At 39.9% G+C, this 15501-nt stretch overlaps 1 protein-coding gene across 6 annotated transcripts in view; it reads right to left on the reverse strand.

Annotated features, from left to right (window-relative positions):
- Nucleotides 1-2503: 2503 nt before the first annotated feature.
- Nucleotides 2504-15501, reverse strand: part of ITPRID2 (ITPR interacting domain containing 2) — a 42236-nt gene continuing 29238 nt past the window's right edge. For 3 of the 6 annotated variants that reach the window (XM_067298975.1, XM_067298972.1, XM_067298976.1), the window contains 7 exons: nucleotides 14422-14502; nucleotides 13891-14018; nucleotides 12690-12840; nucleotides 11490-11555; nucleotides 10365-10778; nucleotides 3941-4065; nucleotides 2504-3758 (listed from right to left, as the gene is read on the reverse strand). In XM_067298975.1, the coding sequence (XP_067155076.1) occupies nucleotides 3955-4065; nucleotides 10365-10778; nucleotides 11490-11555; nucleotides 12690-12840; nucleotides 13891-14018; nucleotides 14422-14502 (951 nt within the window). In that variant the 3' untranslated portion in view covers nucleotides 2504-3758; nucleotides 3941-3954. Of the gene's footprint in view, nucleotides 3759-3940; nucleotides 4066-9166; nucleotides 9275-10364; nucleotides 10779-11489; nucleotides 12140-12689; nucleotides 12841-13890; nucleotides 14019-14421; nucleotides 14503-15501 lie in introns of those variants that run through there. The other 3 variants (XM_067298973.1, XM_067298974.1, XM_067298977.1) reach the window with 3 other exon arrangements.

The following is a 15501-nucleotide window of genomic DNA, read 5'->3' on the forward strand; positions in this document are numbered from 1 at the left end:
CACTGCTGGTTATGGCTTGAATGACTCCAGCTTTCAAGTTGGGCTCTTGCGCTCTCTCCCTAATCAGCATTTTCCTGAGGGCAATTTCACTGAAATGGATTCATATGTGATATGACTGAATGAAAGCATTCTAACCTATGCTATATTTTATGTATAAGCCATCTGCTCAGCAGCACGCAAAGCTCAAAAGAAGTATAAATGCTGCCCCACAAGATTTAGAACAACAACAATGGTGAACATCAGTGGCTGGACTGGGTCAACAAGGCTTTAACTTCTCTCCTTAAATGACACAGCAATCAGCAAACAAGTCCTCAGGAAATACAAGAGATAGATCGTCTTAGACATCTTGTGCCTTACAAAAGCAGACTGCCCAGCTGCTAGGGCTTGCACATCACACATTTGGAGAGAAAGCAGAACCACCTCCGTGAAGGCTGCATTCAGCAAAGTGACCGAGAGCCACAAGAGCCCTTCATTTCATCAGGAGGAACGGGGACACTCCAAGGCCTCTCTCCAAGCAGAGCAGCACAGACAACGGGGAGCAGAAGTCTCTCACACTTACTCACACAGTCCTAGGCCATGTAGTGGGGTGGATGGTTACTCTTGGTCCTCTCCATTTGTGGTCACACACACAGTGCTCTGCCACCCAGCTGGCCACAGCACCTCACTCCCGGGACTGCGGTGCTGCCCAAGAGATGCACGGGGCAGCTCCTGCCTTCCCAGCCCTTTCCTCTGGTTGCCACATCATTTCAGCAGGGACCATTTTTCATAGCTTTTCACTGCAACAATGAGGGCTAGAAACATGCTTTTACTCAACTAATAAAAAAGATGCAACCCCTTCAAGAACCAGACGCCCAAACCTCTGCCTTAATGGAGCTGTGCCATAGGCACTTGCTGCTTTGCAGCAGGCTAAAGACTAGTCTGTTTGCTATGCCACCAACAGGGATGTAGCTGTCCTGTACCCACAGAAAACAGTCAGTTCTTCCATTTTTCAGCATACAACCTTTAGCTTTACATTCCTGAAGCCAGCTGGTAAATACCAAGACCACTGCCATGGTGAAGTCTGGAAAAGCATCCAACATGATCTCTAGTGTTACTGCTGGCTTTATTCACAGCAAATTTGATTGACCAACGTTTGTTACCCACTAATAACTGTTTCAATCTACATACAGAAAAAAAAAAAAGACATTAATTTGTAAAGAAACATTAAACAAAAGAAACAGCATCCTTATGCAGAAAATCATTACAGCTGAATTGACGTTACTAAAAGGGCAAGCCACCCAGGTTAGGCATGTGTCCAATGATAATGACGGCTGTTTCTAAGGCACAAGCAGAAATGTCAATAGAGGTTCATATCAGTTCAGTTTACTTTATATGACAGCAGTCATATATATATATTTTTAAAGGAGTTTATAGATATGCATATATCTAGAAATACGTCACTCAATATTAGATGGAAGTATCTTTAAAAAGAGCACTGTTATTATTAGGATCATAAAAAATTAGGTGCTCATGTATTCATTAATTTCAATATAGTTTTTAGTGAAATGCCTCTATTTTAAATTGCGCCAGAACCTCACTAATCTGCCTTCCACCAGCTGAATGAAAAATTGGTACTATATTCATTTCTCAGGACATATTAAACATTAGCCTCTGTGCTGCTGAGATCAAATGTTCTTATAAGCTCTGAGCTACAGTGCCCCAGGTACTCTGTGATCTTCACATACCCGAGTGACTTGTCTGGCCAAAGCAGAGAGCGGCCAGGCTGCCACAGCCGAGGGACACTGCTGCCAGCCTCCGCTCGCAATGGCCCCCGGCTCTGGACGTGGTTTCCTCTATTGCTCCATAAAAGCTAGAGTCCTCGCCTTTCTTGAAATACTGCTTTGAGAAGCACGCGAGTACAGGATTTATATTAATATTAGAATGTGCTAGTTGGCCTGGATGGGGGAGAAGAGGAGCATCTGCTGCTCCAATTATTTGAGTGAGTTTGGGTTGTCTGCATTTGCAGATGAAGGTTGCAGGCACTCGGGTCTGGCTGGATATTCTTCGGGTGGCATTTTGGAATGGAACTATGCACTCAGGCAAGCTGCAGACGAAAGCAGAAAACCTACTGCAGCTTACAACCTCATATAAATTGCATGCATAAATGCTGTTGGAGTTTATATTTTAACTTTTAAACATGTAGGATGAGACTTTCAAGAAAGCTCTGGCTCTACTCACAGGGACAATTCTGAAGAGAGGTCAGGACCAAGCAAATTCTTGAGAGCTGAAACAGGAGCCAACAACTTTAACAGTTTGGTTTTAAAATGTCAACAGTTCTCTCAAATTTATATCACACATTTCTCAAGTATATAGAATCCACTGAACATCTGAAAACTTTCAGAAACCCAAAAACTGAGCTTTCATGCCACTGCCCATTCTGTGTAGTGTTTCATCCAATCTGTGTTATTTATTTTGCTGAAAAGTAAAATGTGCACAATGAAATGCAGAAAAACACTGACAAAGATTATAGGCAAAATAAATATTTTATTGGTTTAATATACTTTTTTCTTTTTTCTTTTTCTTTTTTTTTAAGAAATCAGCCCTTGTGTGTGTTTTCCTAACACAATTACACAATTAAAATCTTTTAGATAAAGTTTTTCATGTAATATTGTTATATTCAAAACTATTTCTGATTAAAGACCTCAATACAGTATAAAGTTTTAGTAGCTGGAAATGGCAAAGGAGTAAAGAGAATTCCAAGCACAGTCAGATGGGATATTACATATCTGCTAAATGTCTACTTGACCACATAAAACCTCCAATGACTTCCAATTTTCTCCATCGGAACAAACACATGTTCACTAGGCTAACTGAAAATAGAATCAGTGAAGGATGGGGAAGGAAAAGAAATTTTTCCATTTTCCCCATAATACAAGCAAGGTCATTCATCCAAGTTATACATCCTAATTGCTTTCAGAATATCAGTACTTCAATTGTATTCTGTTAATATAAAGCAGAAAAGAGAACTTCTCTTGATATGACTGAGAAGCAGTCAACAAAGAAAAACAATGCTTAAAATAAGGCACTTTTCCACAGAAGGATGGGCAAACAAACAGTAAGGAAGCAAATAAAATTAGTTAAAAGTTGTCTTCTAAACAAAGATAAGGCTTTCAGTGTCAGAACTTTAAGTAGTTTTTAAGTAACCTCATGTCATTCTACCACTCTGCTAATAGTAACCTCCCCAAGAATTAACAGCAATTTTTACAACAAGATTTTTCCTTCTTTTGAAGTGGCACTAAGTAACAGCAGTGGAAACAATTATTGGTTGTTTCAAGCTCTCAAAGTGGATCAGTTATTGCACAATAAATACCTCATAGAGGTCAGTGTTTTTGTTTGTTTGTTTTTTAAAAAAAAAAGCTAGGCTGAATGTGTGTGTGTTATTTATAAATTGTTTAAGTCTGGAAATCTTCAAGTTTCATGATGCATTACTAAACGAAGAAGTTAGCTACATAAAAATTTACAACAGGGACATACAAATAAATACAAAACCTTTTGGACAGCCACAGTTCTGTTGATGCTTTATGGAAAGTAATAAACTAGTTAAAGTGTCTAAGGCTTTATATATGAACTCGAGGAAAAGTATGCGTCATAGAACCAAGCGTTGAATACAGTAGCCTATCTCAGCAGCTTTAACATCTCCTGAAGCAAGAATAACTTGACACTTTCGCCAGTGTATGCCGCCAAAGCAGAATTCCACAGCATTTTGGACTACATCCAACCTTACAGAAAAGAAAAAGCAAGAGGAATATCAAAATCAGATTTTTGGAAGTCTGCTTGCTGTCAAGTGCTTAAATATATATTTTGCTAATATCCATATCTAAGGCAGGCAAACTTAAAATAATAACAAAAAAGCCCACTTTGATGAACCCTTGAATTGTTCTAGCAGATTCACAAAAATTACCTGCAGTACCCATTTCATGGCTGCGAATCTTGTTTTGCAGTTGCAGATCTGCTTGGGGATGATACAGCTGCTAACAATCCACTTACTATTTCTCGTCGTATTTCACCAACAATAGATTCCTTGATCTGAAAGGGATTAGACAGAATTTTAAGGTCACCGAGTTATATAACTGAAAGAATACAACTGTCTGCAATACCATTCATGTTTGACACTAGCAGCATATGAAAACATACAACACCAGAAAGTCAACATTCTAAAAATACAAATGGAAAAAAATAAGAGAGTTTCTCTTGGAAAATAATTTTAAAGTAAGTAATTTTGAAGTTCTTACAAATTATATAGTTGCAGACTGAAGTAGCTTGATTTTTCCCAGATAGTACTTATATCTGTATTTTACACTTAGGATTACTGGTTTTATGTTAAAAAAAAATTTCAACTATGTAAAGTTGTAAAAATAGTTTATCAGGAAACATGCACCAAAAAGCACCACAAATGCACCATTTTGTATCATTAGTAGTACTCTCTCGAAAGGGAAGGCAGGACCTATTTACCTCACAGATTCATTATGCTCTAGGAAAGGTCCAAGTCTTTGAACAGGAGCTGCTGTTTTCGCATAAATCAAAAGGCAGCTAATCCTAATTATATACTTTTGACAGCAAAGACAAACATAGAGCTTCCAAATTGCTCACATCAACTGGCCACTGGGATATTATCTATGTCAGCAAAGACTATTTTTCACATGATCGTGACAAAGTATTTACCCATTAAGTTTTACATAAACAAAAAGAGGAGTTACTACTAGCAGGCACCTAATCATGACTGAGGGTAGAACAAAGAAAGAAGAGATCACTGAAGGCTACAGTAAAAGAAAAGAAAGCAAGAAGAGCAGGGAAAAAGCAGTTCTGCAATAGCATATTATGCTGGAAGGAGAAGGAGGCTGTGACACAGGAAAAATAATATGAGCTGCTTGCAACTACAAGAAATCTTCAGTGCCAACTCATTTTTGAATGGTCTTCACTTAAGCAACTCTTAACAAGTCAGATGTGGTTATAAGGACAGGGGAGAACAGCCATGGTGAAAGAATGCAGGCTACTGGGAATCAAAGCCTGTCAGCCAGGGTCAGTCACATTAGCATTAATCATCCCAGTTAAAGTTTTCTTTTTCTTATAAAAAGGACAAATAATTTCTTAGACAAAAAAAAAATATATATATATATATATACTGTCCATAGCATCATTTCACAAGTAGCTTTTCAGTGGTTAAGTAGCTGTAATGAACATGAGACCTGATAACAGAAAAACACCCCAAATTTCTAATCCCAAGTTTGCCAGTAATAAATCCCTTCATGTGCTGATGCCCCACTAATACTATGGGAACAACATTTACTCAAAACCTGGCCTTCCTAAAGGCCTCGCCATGATTGTACAGCCCTCTCATCATGTCACCATGAACATCTTGCAATTATTCTTGTACATCTTCCAAGAGGAGCTCCCCTCTTCCTGGTGCGTCAAGAGGATTAAGCAACAACGTCAGAAGGGTGGCAGCAGAGTTAGCAACGGATTATTTATCCCCTTGTCCTCACTGGCAAGCAATTCAATCCCTAAACCATTCGTGGCAAAGTTCCTCCTTTTATTATTAATTTGCATCAAGAAGAAATTCAGAGAATACAATACCATTCGGAAATAAGTTCTGAGTTGGACTGTTTGTTGAATAATTGACAAAAGAAAAGCCAGCATATAACAAAACCTGTTTTACTGACAGTCACAAATTCTGAGGACACTATGCAGATGCACACACATGAATACAAAGCTTGAGGACCGCTGTCAATTTAATGTGTACGTTTTGGATTTAGAAACACTGAAATACACCAAGAAAACTTAACGGAGGACAGCAGGGAGCGTCAGTTTTGCTAGAACCATACAGTCCCCTGGCTATCTGGCAGGTTACCGTCATCCTCCTCCCTCCGCTCTTCTTCTCACATGGGTTGGATCTCTGAGTCCATTACAAAATATGCACCCTGTGCCCTTCTCTAACAGGATAGATAAAAATAAACATTACTTTCCACAGTAAACTGATAAAAGCTTCCCGAATTAGCAAAGTAAACGATCTGGTATGACAGAGAGTCTTGTGATGAGGCACGGACTAGAAGCGAAGCAGCTCCTGTGCTATTCCCAGCTCTTCCAGACACTTCACGCTCGACCTTGGCAAATCACTGTAGCCCTCTGCATCTCGAGATCCCCTTCTCCCCGAGACAAGGGCAAGGCCACCCTCCGCTGCTTCCTTCCAGGGCCGCTGCTCCCTTGCTTCCTTCTGCCTGCCACAGCCTCATCAAGGTCACTCCTGCCCCACGAGGGAGGTATTGATTCCTGGGGTGACTCGATCTCATCTGGATCATGACCATTGCCAATATTTGTCTTTCTGATTACGAACGATTCGGGGCAAGGTGCACCTTGCCTTCCCTCTGCACAGGGCACAGCATGCTGCCAAGACCCCAGCAGCACTAGAGACAAAGCAGCCAGTGAACAGCCCCCCGCTACTTTTAGAAGCTGAATGAAAATTTGATCATTTGAAAGACAAGAGGACCACTCATCTGCGGTATTAATACTGCACCAATAATTAATACTGTATTAATACAGTACCACATTCATAGATAGTTTTACTACAGTAAACCAGTAATGTTCCTCCCTATGAATACACTACCATTGCCACAATACTATCTTGCTGCTAAATAACGAACTCTTCGACAGCGAAGTGTCCCAAACTGGCAACATTGGAGATGTGTGTTCTTCAGTTAGCGATGGAAGGGGAGCATAAGTCTTTTCACATTCCTCATAGTGAAGTACCTCTTCATAAACAGAATTAAAAAGATGATCTTTTACTCCATTTTCTTCTTGGGCCATTTCTTCATAGCAGTAAGTGGTGAGTTTTTATGCCCATCTTACAAAGGTAAGATGAGAAACCCAATGGCCTCTGCAAGGGAAGTATGAACAACCAGCAGATGCGAACGGTTTTTTGATCAGCGCTGAGCCAATGCAGATTTGAACCGAAAATGGAAAAGGGAAGATTCTCTATCAAATCATCCATCAGTCCCATAAAGCCCCATTACAGCCTCTTAAAACAGGTGCCGACAGGAAACCATACATTTCTTTAAAATATAACTTCACTGAGTGTCATTTACAATGGAGAACTGTTAGCAAAAAATGAAAACCACATTACTCTTAAAACAGAAAGCTTTTAAAATATGGCATCTTCTGAATTGCAGAAGAACCCAATGAGGTGGCCAGCTGGGTTACACTCCTAGCAATACTGGGACCTACAAATCAAGTAACAAGCATTTCATGTGGTATTCCAGTGAAGGTCAGGCTGTGTTTTCATCAAAACAAGAGGGCCACTGTTTGGTATTTTAACATTTTACTCCCACAGAAAAGCCTACAACAATGTAAGTCCATTAAAGCTAAAAATTAGCATCAACATTTTGGATTTCTTTTTTAAGCCAGCAAACAGTCACAGGTCAAAGCTCACATGCATTACAGTCCACCCAGGCATACTCTGAAACACTGCCTAACTTTTCTTTCTTCAACATGAGGTCACACAGCTACAGAAAATGGGAGGAATCAGCAATGGTTTAACATTTGTGCATGCACATATCAAGTACGCACACTAACAGATTTCTTTCTTTTGACAACAAAACTGGAATTCCTTTGGTAACAATAGGGCTACTTAAAGAAGACACATTTCAATTTATGGTATGTTTTAGCTCTTACGAAATACAAAAGATTTTCCTGTAGAGTATTTAATAGCATATGCAGACTCTGCAAAAAACAACACGTGCTTCTACCCAATGCATCTTCACGCAGATATTCAAAACTCCTCCTGTTCAGAATCAGAGCCGATCTGAAACTGGCTGCCTACAAAGTCAAACTGAGGGACAATCTCTCTGTGTGCTCTAACATTTATGAAGTGAGTCAGGCTCAGTCATTTCTTTGCTGATTATTCATATTTGAATACTAGCCTCAGTTCAATGCAGATTCTTTTAGAGTTACAATGTACTCAGCATCACACAACCCAAAGAACATTCTCTACGCAAAGAGTACACATCTTTAACTTTATTAATTGATAGCAAATAAAGAGGAACTTTCACACAGGAATAACCTCAGAAAAAATATTGACTGAAATAACTCTGTACTTTGACTCCAGATCCCTTTATTGCCTCTGCTGCTGTTACAGTACATTTGAATTATAGCTCTCTCTATCCTCTCTCAGTTTCTACTTGACAGCACCCCAACACGAACCACTCCTCTGAAATGTAGGCTTTTATAGAAGGGATGGACATGATATAAATGCAATATCCTGGTTTCACTTCAGAATCAACAGCAAAGTACAAGGCGTGAGAAATCTCATGTGCAAGTACTCAAGTACTCTCTGAGCATTAGGCAAGGAAGCTCTTAAAAAAAAAAAAAAAAAAAGGCGGGGGGGGGGAATGAAAGGAAAGCAAATGGGCCAGAAAGAATCTGGGATGTCTGGGCACATTTTATGACATCTCCCAAATCAAGGCCCTTCTCAAGGCTCCTTCCAACTTTACTATAGCTACTTTGCGGAAGACTGCGGGGGGAAGGAGACAAGACACTGAAAGGGTGGATGCTTGCCACTCTGCCACATTCATTTATTTGGATTCAAAGTAAAGATGCAACACTGCAGCGTCACAAGCTTCATTGTAAAAATCAGCGATGGCAAGAAGGTGTTCAATTCTTAGTGCCGAGCACAGCAATGAGGTCGTCGGCCCAGCGGCGTCTCACTAAGAGCTGACTGCAGTACCCTTCCTTCCACAGGGTAACGCCGCTTTCCACAAATCATCCCACTGACTCTAATGGGACTACTGATGGGGCAAGGTACTACTCTGCATCGGTGAGGCTTATTACAGGCTAGTATCCATTCTGCCTCGCTGCCCAAATGTATCCTGTTTTAACACCAGCAGTTCACTCAGTGGTAATGCTTGTGGCTAGGCGTTACTCCTTGCACCCTAGGCCTGACTGCTTATGCAGCAGCAGAGCGTTACTAAGGAGTGCTCTAACCTAATCTACTGCTTTACAGATCTCGCTGTGCAAACGTTAAGTGACTACACACAGCAAAGCCCACAGCGAGGCAGTCAAGAAAGCATCTCCACTTTGCAGAGAGACAGACACAGCAAAGTCTTGTGGTCACACAGTGAGCAAGGGATACCTTATGATCCACTGCCTCTTTCTGCACTGGGGGAAAAGGGATGAAGAAATGGCAAAAGATCTCTCTGGGACTGCAGCTCCTGTTTTACTGTGAGATGAGTGGCGTGCCTCTCACCTGTATCAAAGACAAAACTAAGACAACACTGGTTCAGGTTGTTCAAAGCCTCAATAAGCAGAACTGGATGGTGCCTCCAAGTTACAGCCTGGCCTGTCATGTATTCCTGAGCACGTCAACTCTGCTGGTCTTTGCAGTGGTTTACGGCTGAGCCATACCCAAGTCTCAAGGGACATACTAAAGGCTAAAGGTCCAGTCACTATAAGGAAAGGGAATAAAAACCATGAGCTCCCAATCTTCTTCTATACTCCTGGCAGATAAAAAAAACTCCACTTTCCCCTGGGCACTGCTTTTGAGAAAAAGAAGTTTCTTTTACTTCCTTTTCCCATTTACACTACTTGCCATAAGACTTCTTGTCGTGCCATTGGAAAAAACAAAAAAAAACAAAAACAAAACAAAACCAAAAAAACCCAACCCCCCCCCCCCCCCCAAACAACACACCACACAAACCACCACACAGTTTTAGTCCTGTTTTTAACCTGGCCCACAGGAGTAATGTCCAAGCACCTTTCACTTTCATTGACAGCCAATAAAACTAGTCCAAAATCATCAGTCTTAATGTCTGCAATAACTTCTCATCTGACCTGTTTTCTTTAGCTACCCTCTTAGAGTTGTCAGTGGTTTCAGAAGAGGGACTGGGAAAGTATTTTTAACATTTACTATGGGGCTGTTTTTAGAAACAATATTTCATCAATCAAATTAACTCCAAAATGTCATTTTAGCATGCAAACATGACAGGGAAATTTTCACTTAGGAATCTGAAATGCTGCCAGTCAGCCAGCAGTAGAGACTGCAAATTCTTTCTCACTCAGACTTATAGTAGTAACTAGCTATTCATTTATGTGCTTACCACTATCACTGAAAAAACATCTATTGTTTTGCACAAGAATATAATTGTGGCTTGACCATCTAGTGACAAAGGTACTCTGACTGCAAGCCCTGAGCCTTTAAACCAGGACAGTAATAGCACAGAGCCTTGGCTTGGGAGGGAAGAGAGAAAACTCCAGTGGCAAAAAGTTACAGATAGACTATCTTTAAATTTCAGTAAACATTGTTTGAACATCCTAGAACCCAGCCCCTCTCTCCTCACCTCTCGTATGACTTGCTGTAGCTCCTCCTGCTCCACGCTTTTGTGGATTTCATCAACTGAAGGCACTAGCAGGACTTTTTCAAGTTTGTGTTCCACCTCTGACTTGGAGTCTGCAAGCTCCTCAGAGCTTTCTACTTGCTGTCCAGCACCTGCTCTCACAGGGGGAGCTGGCGTTAAGGCCACAGAGGCTCGGTATAACTTCTTGCTTTGACTCTTTGACTTTCCTGTTAGCTCAGACGATCCAACACCAGCTTTCCTACTTGCATGACTGGAACACACTGAAGAAGAATCAGAGTTTCCATGGGAGAATACAGACTCTGAACCCTCTGCTGGCAGAGTTTCCAGTCCAAGATCTCCCAGTCCTAAACCCAGTTCAGACTTCAGAAATGACTGCTCTCGAATAAGTTCGGAGACCTAAGGATTGAGAAAAGAAACAGCCCTGAATAAGCATGCCAAAAAAAAAAAAAAAAAAAAAAAAAAAATCACATACAGACACAACTATGCCTTCTTATTATTTATTCCATCACTTACTCATTCCCTCCATGTAACAAATACAGATATAAAATAAATATATGCTTTGCCTTCATGACTGTAACAGAGGATCATAAAAAGGAATAGGATTTTTTGAAAGCCAAGACAAATAAGAACTGTGGCAGCTCCCCAAGCCACTGACTTTTGCAATACGGATGCATCCTGTCAGAACCATTGACAGAGACAAATGTAAAGGCTTGATTTGTTTTTATTTGCTAAAACAATTCAAGTTTGTTCACTTTTTTCTGCAATCTTTGAACTACTTGTTTTCAGTAGTTTGGGAACTTACACAGGACTCCTAGCATAATACTCACAGAAAAGTAAGAGATGATTTTCCTAGCAGAACTCACCATGTAGTCATTATACCAACCAAATGCAAACAACATTTCACTTCTACATATTCCTCTTAAAAACAAATGAGCCTTCACAGCCACTCACACTTATGGTTAACTTTGCTTAAGAGTAAATGCAGTTGTTCTCAAGAGAACTACCCAATGAGCAAAGTATTTGCAGGATTCTGTCAAATGAATCTCTTACAACCTTTCTTAAGAATGGCTTTCCTAGTTCTTTTAAGTAAAACATAAAACTACTTACTGGTTCAATGACATTCAATGGAGAAGGGCAGGACAGATTATCAGTACTTCTGTTGCCATACATTCCCTGAAAAATTAAATCAAGTTAAGGCATTTAGGATTTTTTTTTTCCACAGTTGTCAGAAGCTAATATGTAAACATGCCATGTCACAGACAACTTTCTGTAAAAGCAGAAACTTGGAACCAGGAAGCAAAGCTGGTCAGAGAAAGTTTATTTCAGTCATTTTTAAAGCTGGCCCTCTTCTATAAAAGGATTTACAAATATAAAGATATTTATATGGTTCAAAGAATGCAAGTTTGGCTTGGGATCACAGTAGCACCATACTCTCCTGTTCTTGAGTTTCAATTTTTTTTCCCCATAACAAAATGCTGAAGAGGAAGATGTGGCCTGTGCCTGTGCTTCTTCTACAGCAGCAGATTGGCTAAGAAAGAGGAATGAAACCCACGAAGGACATATGATACTTTTTGACTGTGCTGCTTTTGTTTGTTTGGGTGGTGGCAGAGTTGCAGCAGAAAAACAGGAACAGTCTTCTGCTAAGTGAAGAAGAGGAGAAAGCATCTTTTCCCCTCCTCTTGTGCTTCTATGGGAGTGTCCATGTGAGCAGAGCTTCTCCCGTTGTTTGGCAGGGAGCCACACAGCCATCTGAACAGCTGTGGAAGAGCAGAGGAAGAAACCTCAAGAAGGCAGTACAGCAACCAGCAGAGACAATGGGATCTTCCCACCTTTCGTTCCATGGATAGGCAGAGTGAAGGGGTAATACACCGTTTCTTGAGACAGAAACACTGTGCATTTCTCCTCTCTCTGCCCTCCTCTCACAAGCAAGGAAATCAGTATAGGTGAACTCCAGAAGGACTATCACCATTCCCCAAGGATTTCAGACACAAGCACTACCTACCAAGTCTGTGAGATTTCATGGTCAAAGAGGAGAAAAAGAAGGCGGCACTGACAGAAGAGGTCTGAAATCACCCAAAATTTGCATTCATACATATTAACAGATTTGAAAGAAACTCCCTCTGTTCTCGCTCCTTTCCAAGACGAAACACTGACGGGAAACAATAAAATACAACCCTGATAACACAGGGGTAACGATGTCAATACAACATGAGATTCCTCAGATTTCATCCCACTGGAGGTTATAACTGTTATAAATTATTAATGTTACACTAACAAAATACATAATGTTGCAAAAGTGATACCTACCATATGTGTCTGGGGTCTGTAAGGTGAAGACATGTGCAGACTTCTCAGCTGGTCTTCCAAAGCGAGTAGACGTTCTTCTAGCTGCATTTCTAACTCCTGTAGCTCCATGCGGACAGATTTTCTCAAGCTCTGTAGCTGATCAGCTTCATATCTATACAAAGTTCATTACAAAAAGAACAACAGCATTCACTGCACTCAGTTGCACTCTGAGGGGGACAGTCGCATGAGTAAAGGACTCCATGCAAGAGAATTCAAATTGGAACAAAGAAAATTCCTCTTTCACAGAAAATTAGCTGAAATTCCTAGATAGAAAGGCAGTCTTTCTACACTTAGAGAAAGAAAGTGTAGAGAAAACAATTTCAGGGAGAAAACTATGCAACAGGGTGTATTACAGAACATACTCCATAAATTTTAACTCTAAACACTTAAATATATGCAGCAGAAGAAAACAGGCATTTATATATATGTAAACAAATCCAATTAAAAAACAATAACAACAAAAATCATGGAGGAACACAGTAATCACATAATATTTGCTTGCATGGTTCTAATTGCCAAGCAGTAGCAGCTACAATTTGGTAAGGATGCCATTATCAAAGAAGGCCAACTAATTTCTAATGTATTTACTTTTAAAGTGAGTTAGTTAAGAGCTGATTCAATGATGTAAAGTAAATAAATAAGCAATTTTGAAAATTGTTCCAGATCAGCTGCATGGGGCTCTTGCTGCAACTCATGGTAAACACAAACACACAGAGCCAGAACAGCGAATGTCATTTGTAACTTGCTGAGTGGAATCTGTGGGTTGGAAAAGCATCTGAATGCTACACTGTACATTTTTTATATAAATCTATAAAGATGGGGGGGGGAAATTAAGTCTGAGATCTTTAAGACTTTTTTTTTTTAAAACAAGCATTACATGGCAAAAGTCAGTAAAACCTGCAGCTGTGAAATCAGTTAGGAAAAGGAGGAAAAAAAATTAACAACTAATGGGAAATATGGATTAGAACATTAGAACAGAGGGGAATAAACTCTGGAATGATGAGTTGTAAAGAAGATAGTAAACAAAGTTTTTGGCAAACCTCAGCTCCAGCCCTTTTGAAATTGAAACCAACAGATTTTTTTTGCTGTGATTTGAGGAGCAGCAGCACATTTCTTGTAGTGACTAAGTATTTTCTCTCTCTTTTTTAGAGGACCAGTTTACCTTTCCTCTTCAGTCATGTGCTGATAGACTGTAGTCTGTTGACGTAACATAGTCAATTCCAAATCCATCATTTGGGTTCTGAATAAGTTTAGATTTCGCCTCACCACTTGTAGCTCCTGGAAAGTATTCTTAAAAACACACAAACTTTAGAAAACTTTAATCAAAAACATAGATCCAGATCCTTTAACTGCATTTGCTCAGATGTGCCCTCAGAGTCAAGCAGAACCTCACCAACTTCATTATACTAAGGCTGTGTGCTGGAAGCTCACAACAATTCAAGAAAACTCATTCATTTTCATTTCATATGCATTCATTTCATTTTTAGACATATTATACAAACAGCCACATGAAAGTAAAAAGGAATTAATTTAAATGTGCAGAACTAAAGTTATTTTCAGGATGGAGTCATTTGTTATCTCTTTAGAGCAAAGTTTGGGAATTGCCCCATGTTAGCACAGCCTATGGCACATTTAAGATGCTACTGTGTACTTTGTTTTGACTCAAAATCACTGTGTGAACAGGGTCACTTACTTCATAGAGAGGTAGAATGGATGATCTCTGAGTAGTGTAACTGGTGGCGGCTGAAAGATCATGACCTCTCATCACCGGGTACTAGGAAAGAAGCAAACCATTTGAAATGAGAGTGCCGAACAACTCTTTTACAAACTCATCTTCTCAAATGCTCATACACTCCAACAGCAGACACTATTAAAACACCATCCTTCTGGCACTGTGTTTTCTACTATCAGTACAACTGTTGTAACAGGAAGAGGAAAATTTACAAAAATGGCAGTGCCAGCTCTTAACTGAAGCATATGCAAAGCTCTGTAATGCTAGCATGTTGAAGTTGAAAACCAAATTAATCCCGTCTGACACAGTAAACGGGAATAAAAATAAATTTTTCTTGCTCCAGGCGTTTTATGCCCGAAAATGCAGTAGTCTCAACTGTCAGAACTAATGATAAAAAGAACAACTTGGAAAACACAGTTAAACAAATTAAACAGTGTCCCATTTTCAAATCATGATCAGAGTCTCATTTGTTTGTGGGGTTTTGCTCAGTTTTTAGGGTTTTTCGTTGGTGGTGGTTTGGGGTTTTGTTTTTGTTTTTAATCTCATACTGCCTACATCCAAAGGCCCCCTTCATGCTAATGATCTCCTAGGAAAACAAGATTGTCGAAGAATTTCTATTTGCATGTTGCATCAACTTATGGAGCAACCAGATAAAATTCAGGGGCTGTTACATGTAGAGACATGGCATAACAAAGAACAGTGGAAACAGCAAAAATATTTACCTTTTCAAACATGAAAAAGATAGCTTCTCCAATATAATTTTGAAAGAATTCAAAGGACTATTGCCACGCCATGGAAAATTTGAAGCATGTCCATTTAATCAGAGGAGTTTCGCTCAAACATGATCACACCAAGGAGTTGTTTTCTTTTTCCTCTCCCAGTTTTCTCTGTTCCTTGTTTTACCAGGAATATCTGCTTCTTTTTATTCCTTCCTAAAAACAGGATCATCTGTTCGGAACACCTCAACTATTTCTATAGCAGGCTGAGTATGTTGTGGGCCAAGCACCATCTCAGCAGTAGAAAAAGGGGCAGCAGCTAACT

Source organism: Apteryx mantelli, chromosome 6, assembly GCF_036417845.1.
Source record: "Apteryx mantelli isolate bAptMan1 chromosome 6, bAptMan1.hap1, whole genome shotgun sequence".
Lineage (NCBI taxonomy): Eukaryota > Metazoa > Chordata > Aves > Apterygiformes > Apterygidae > Apteryx > Apteryx mantelli.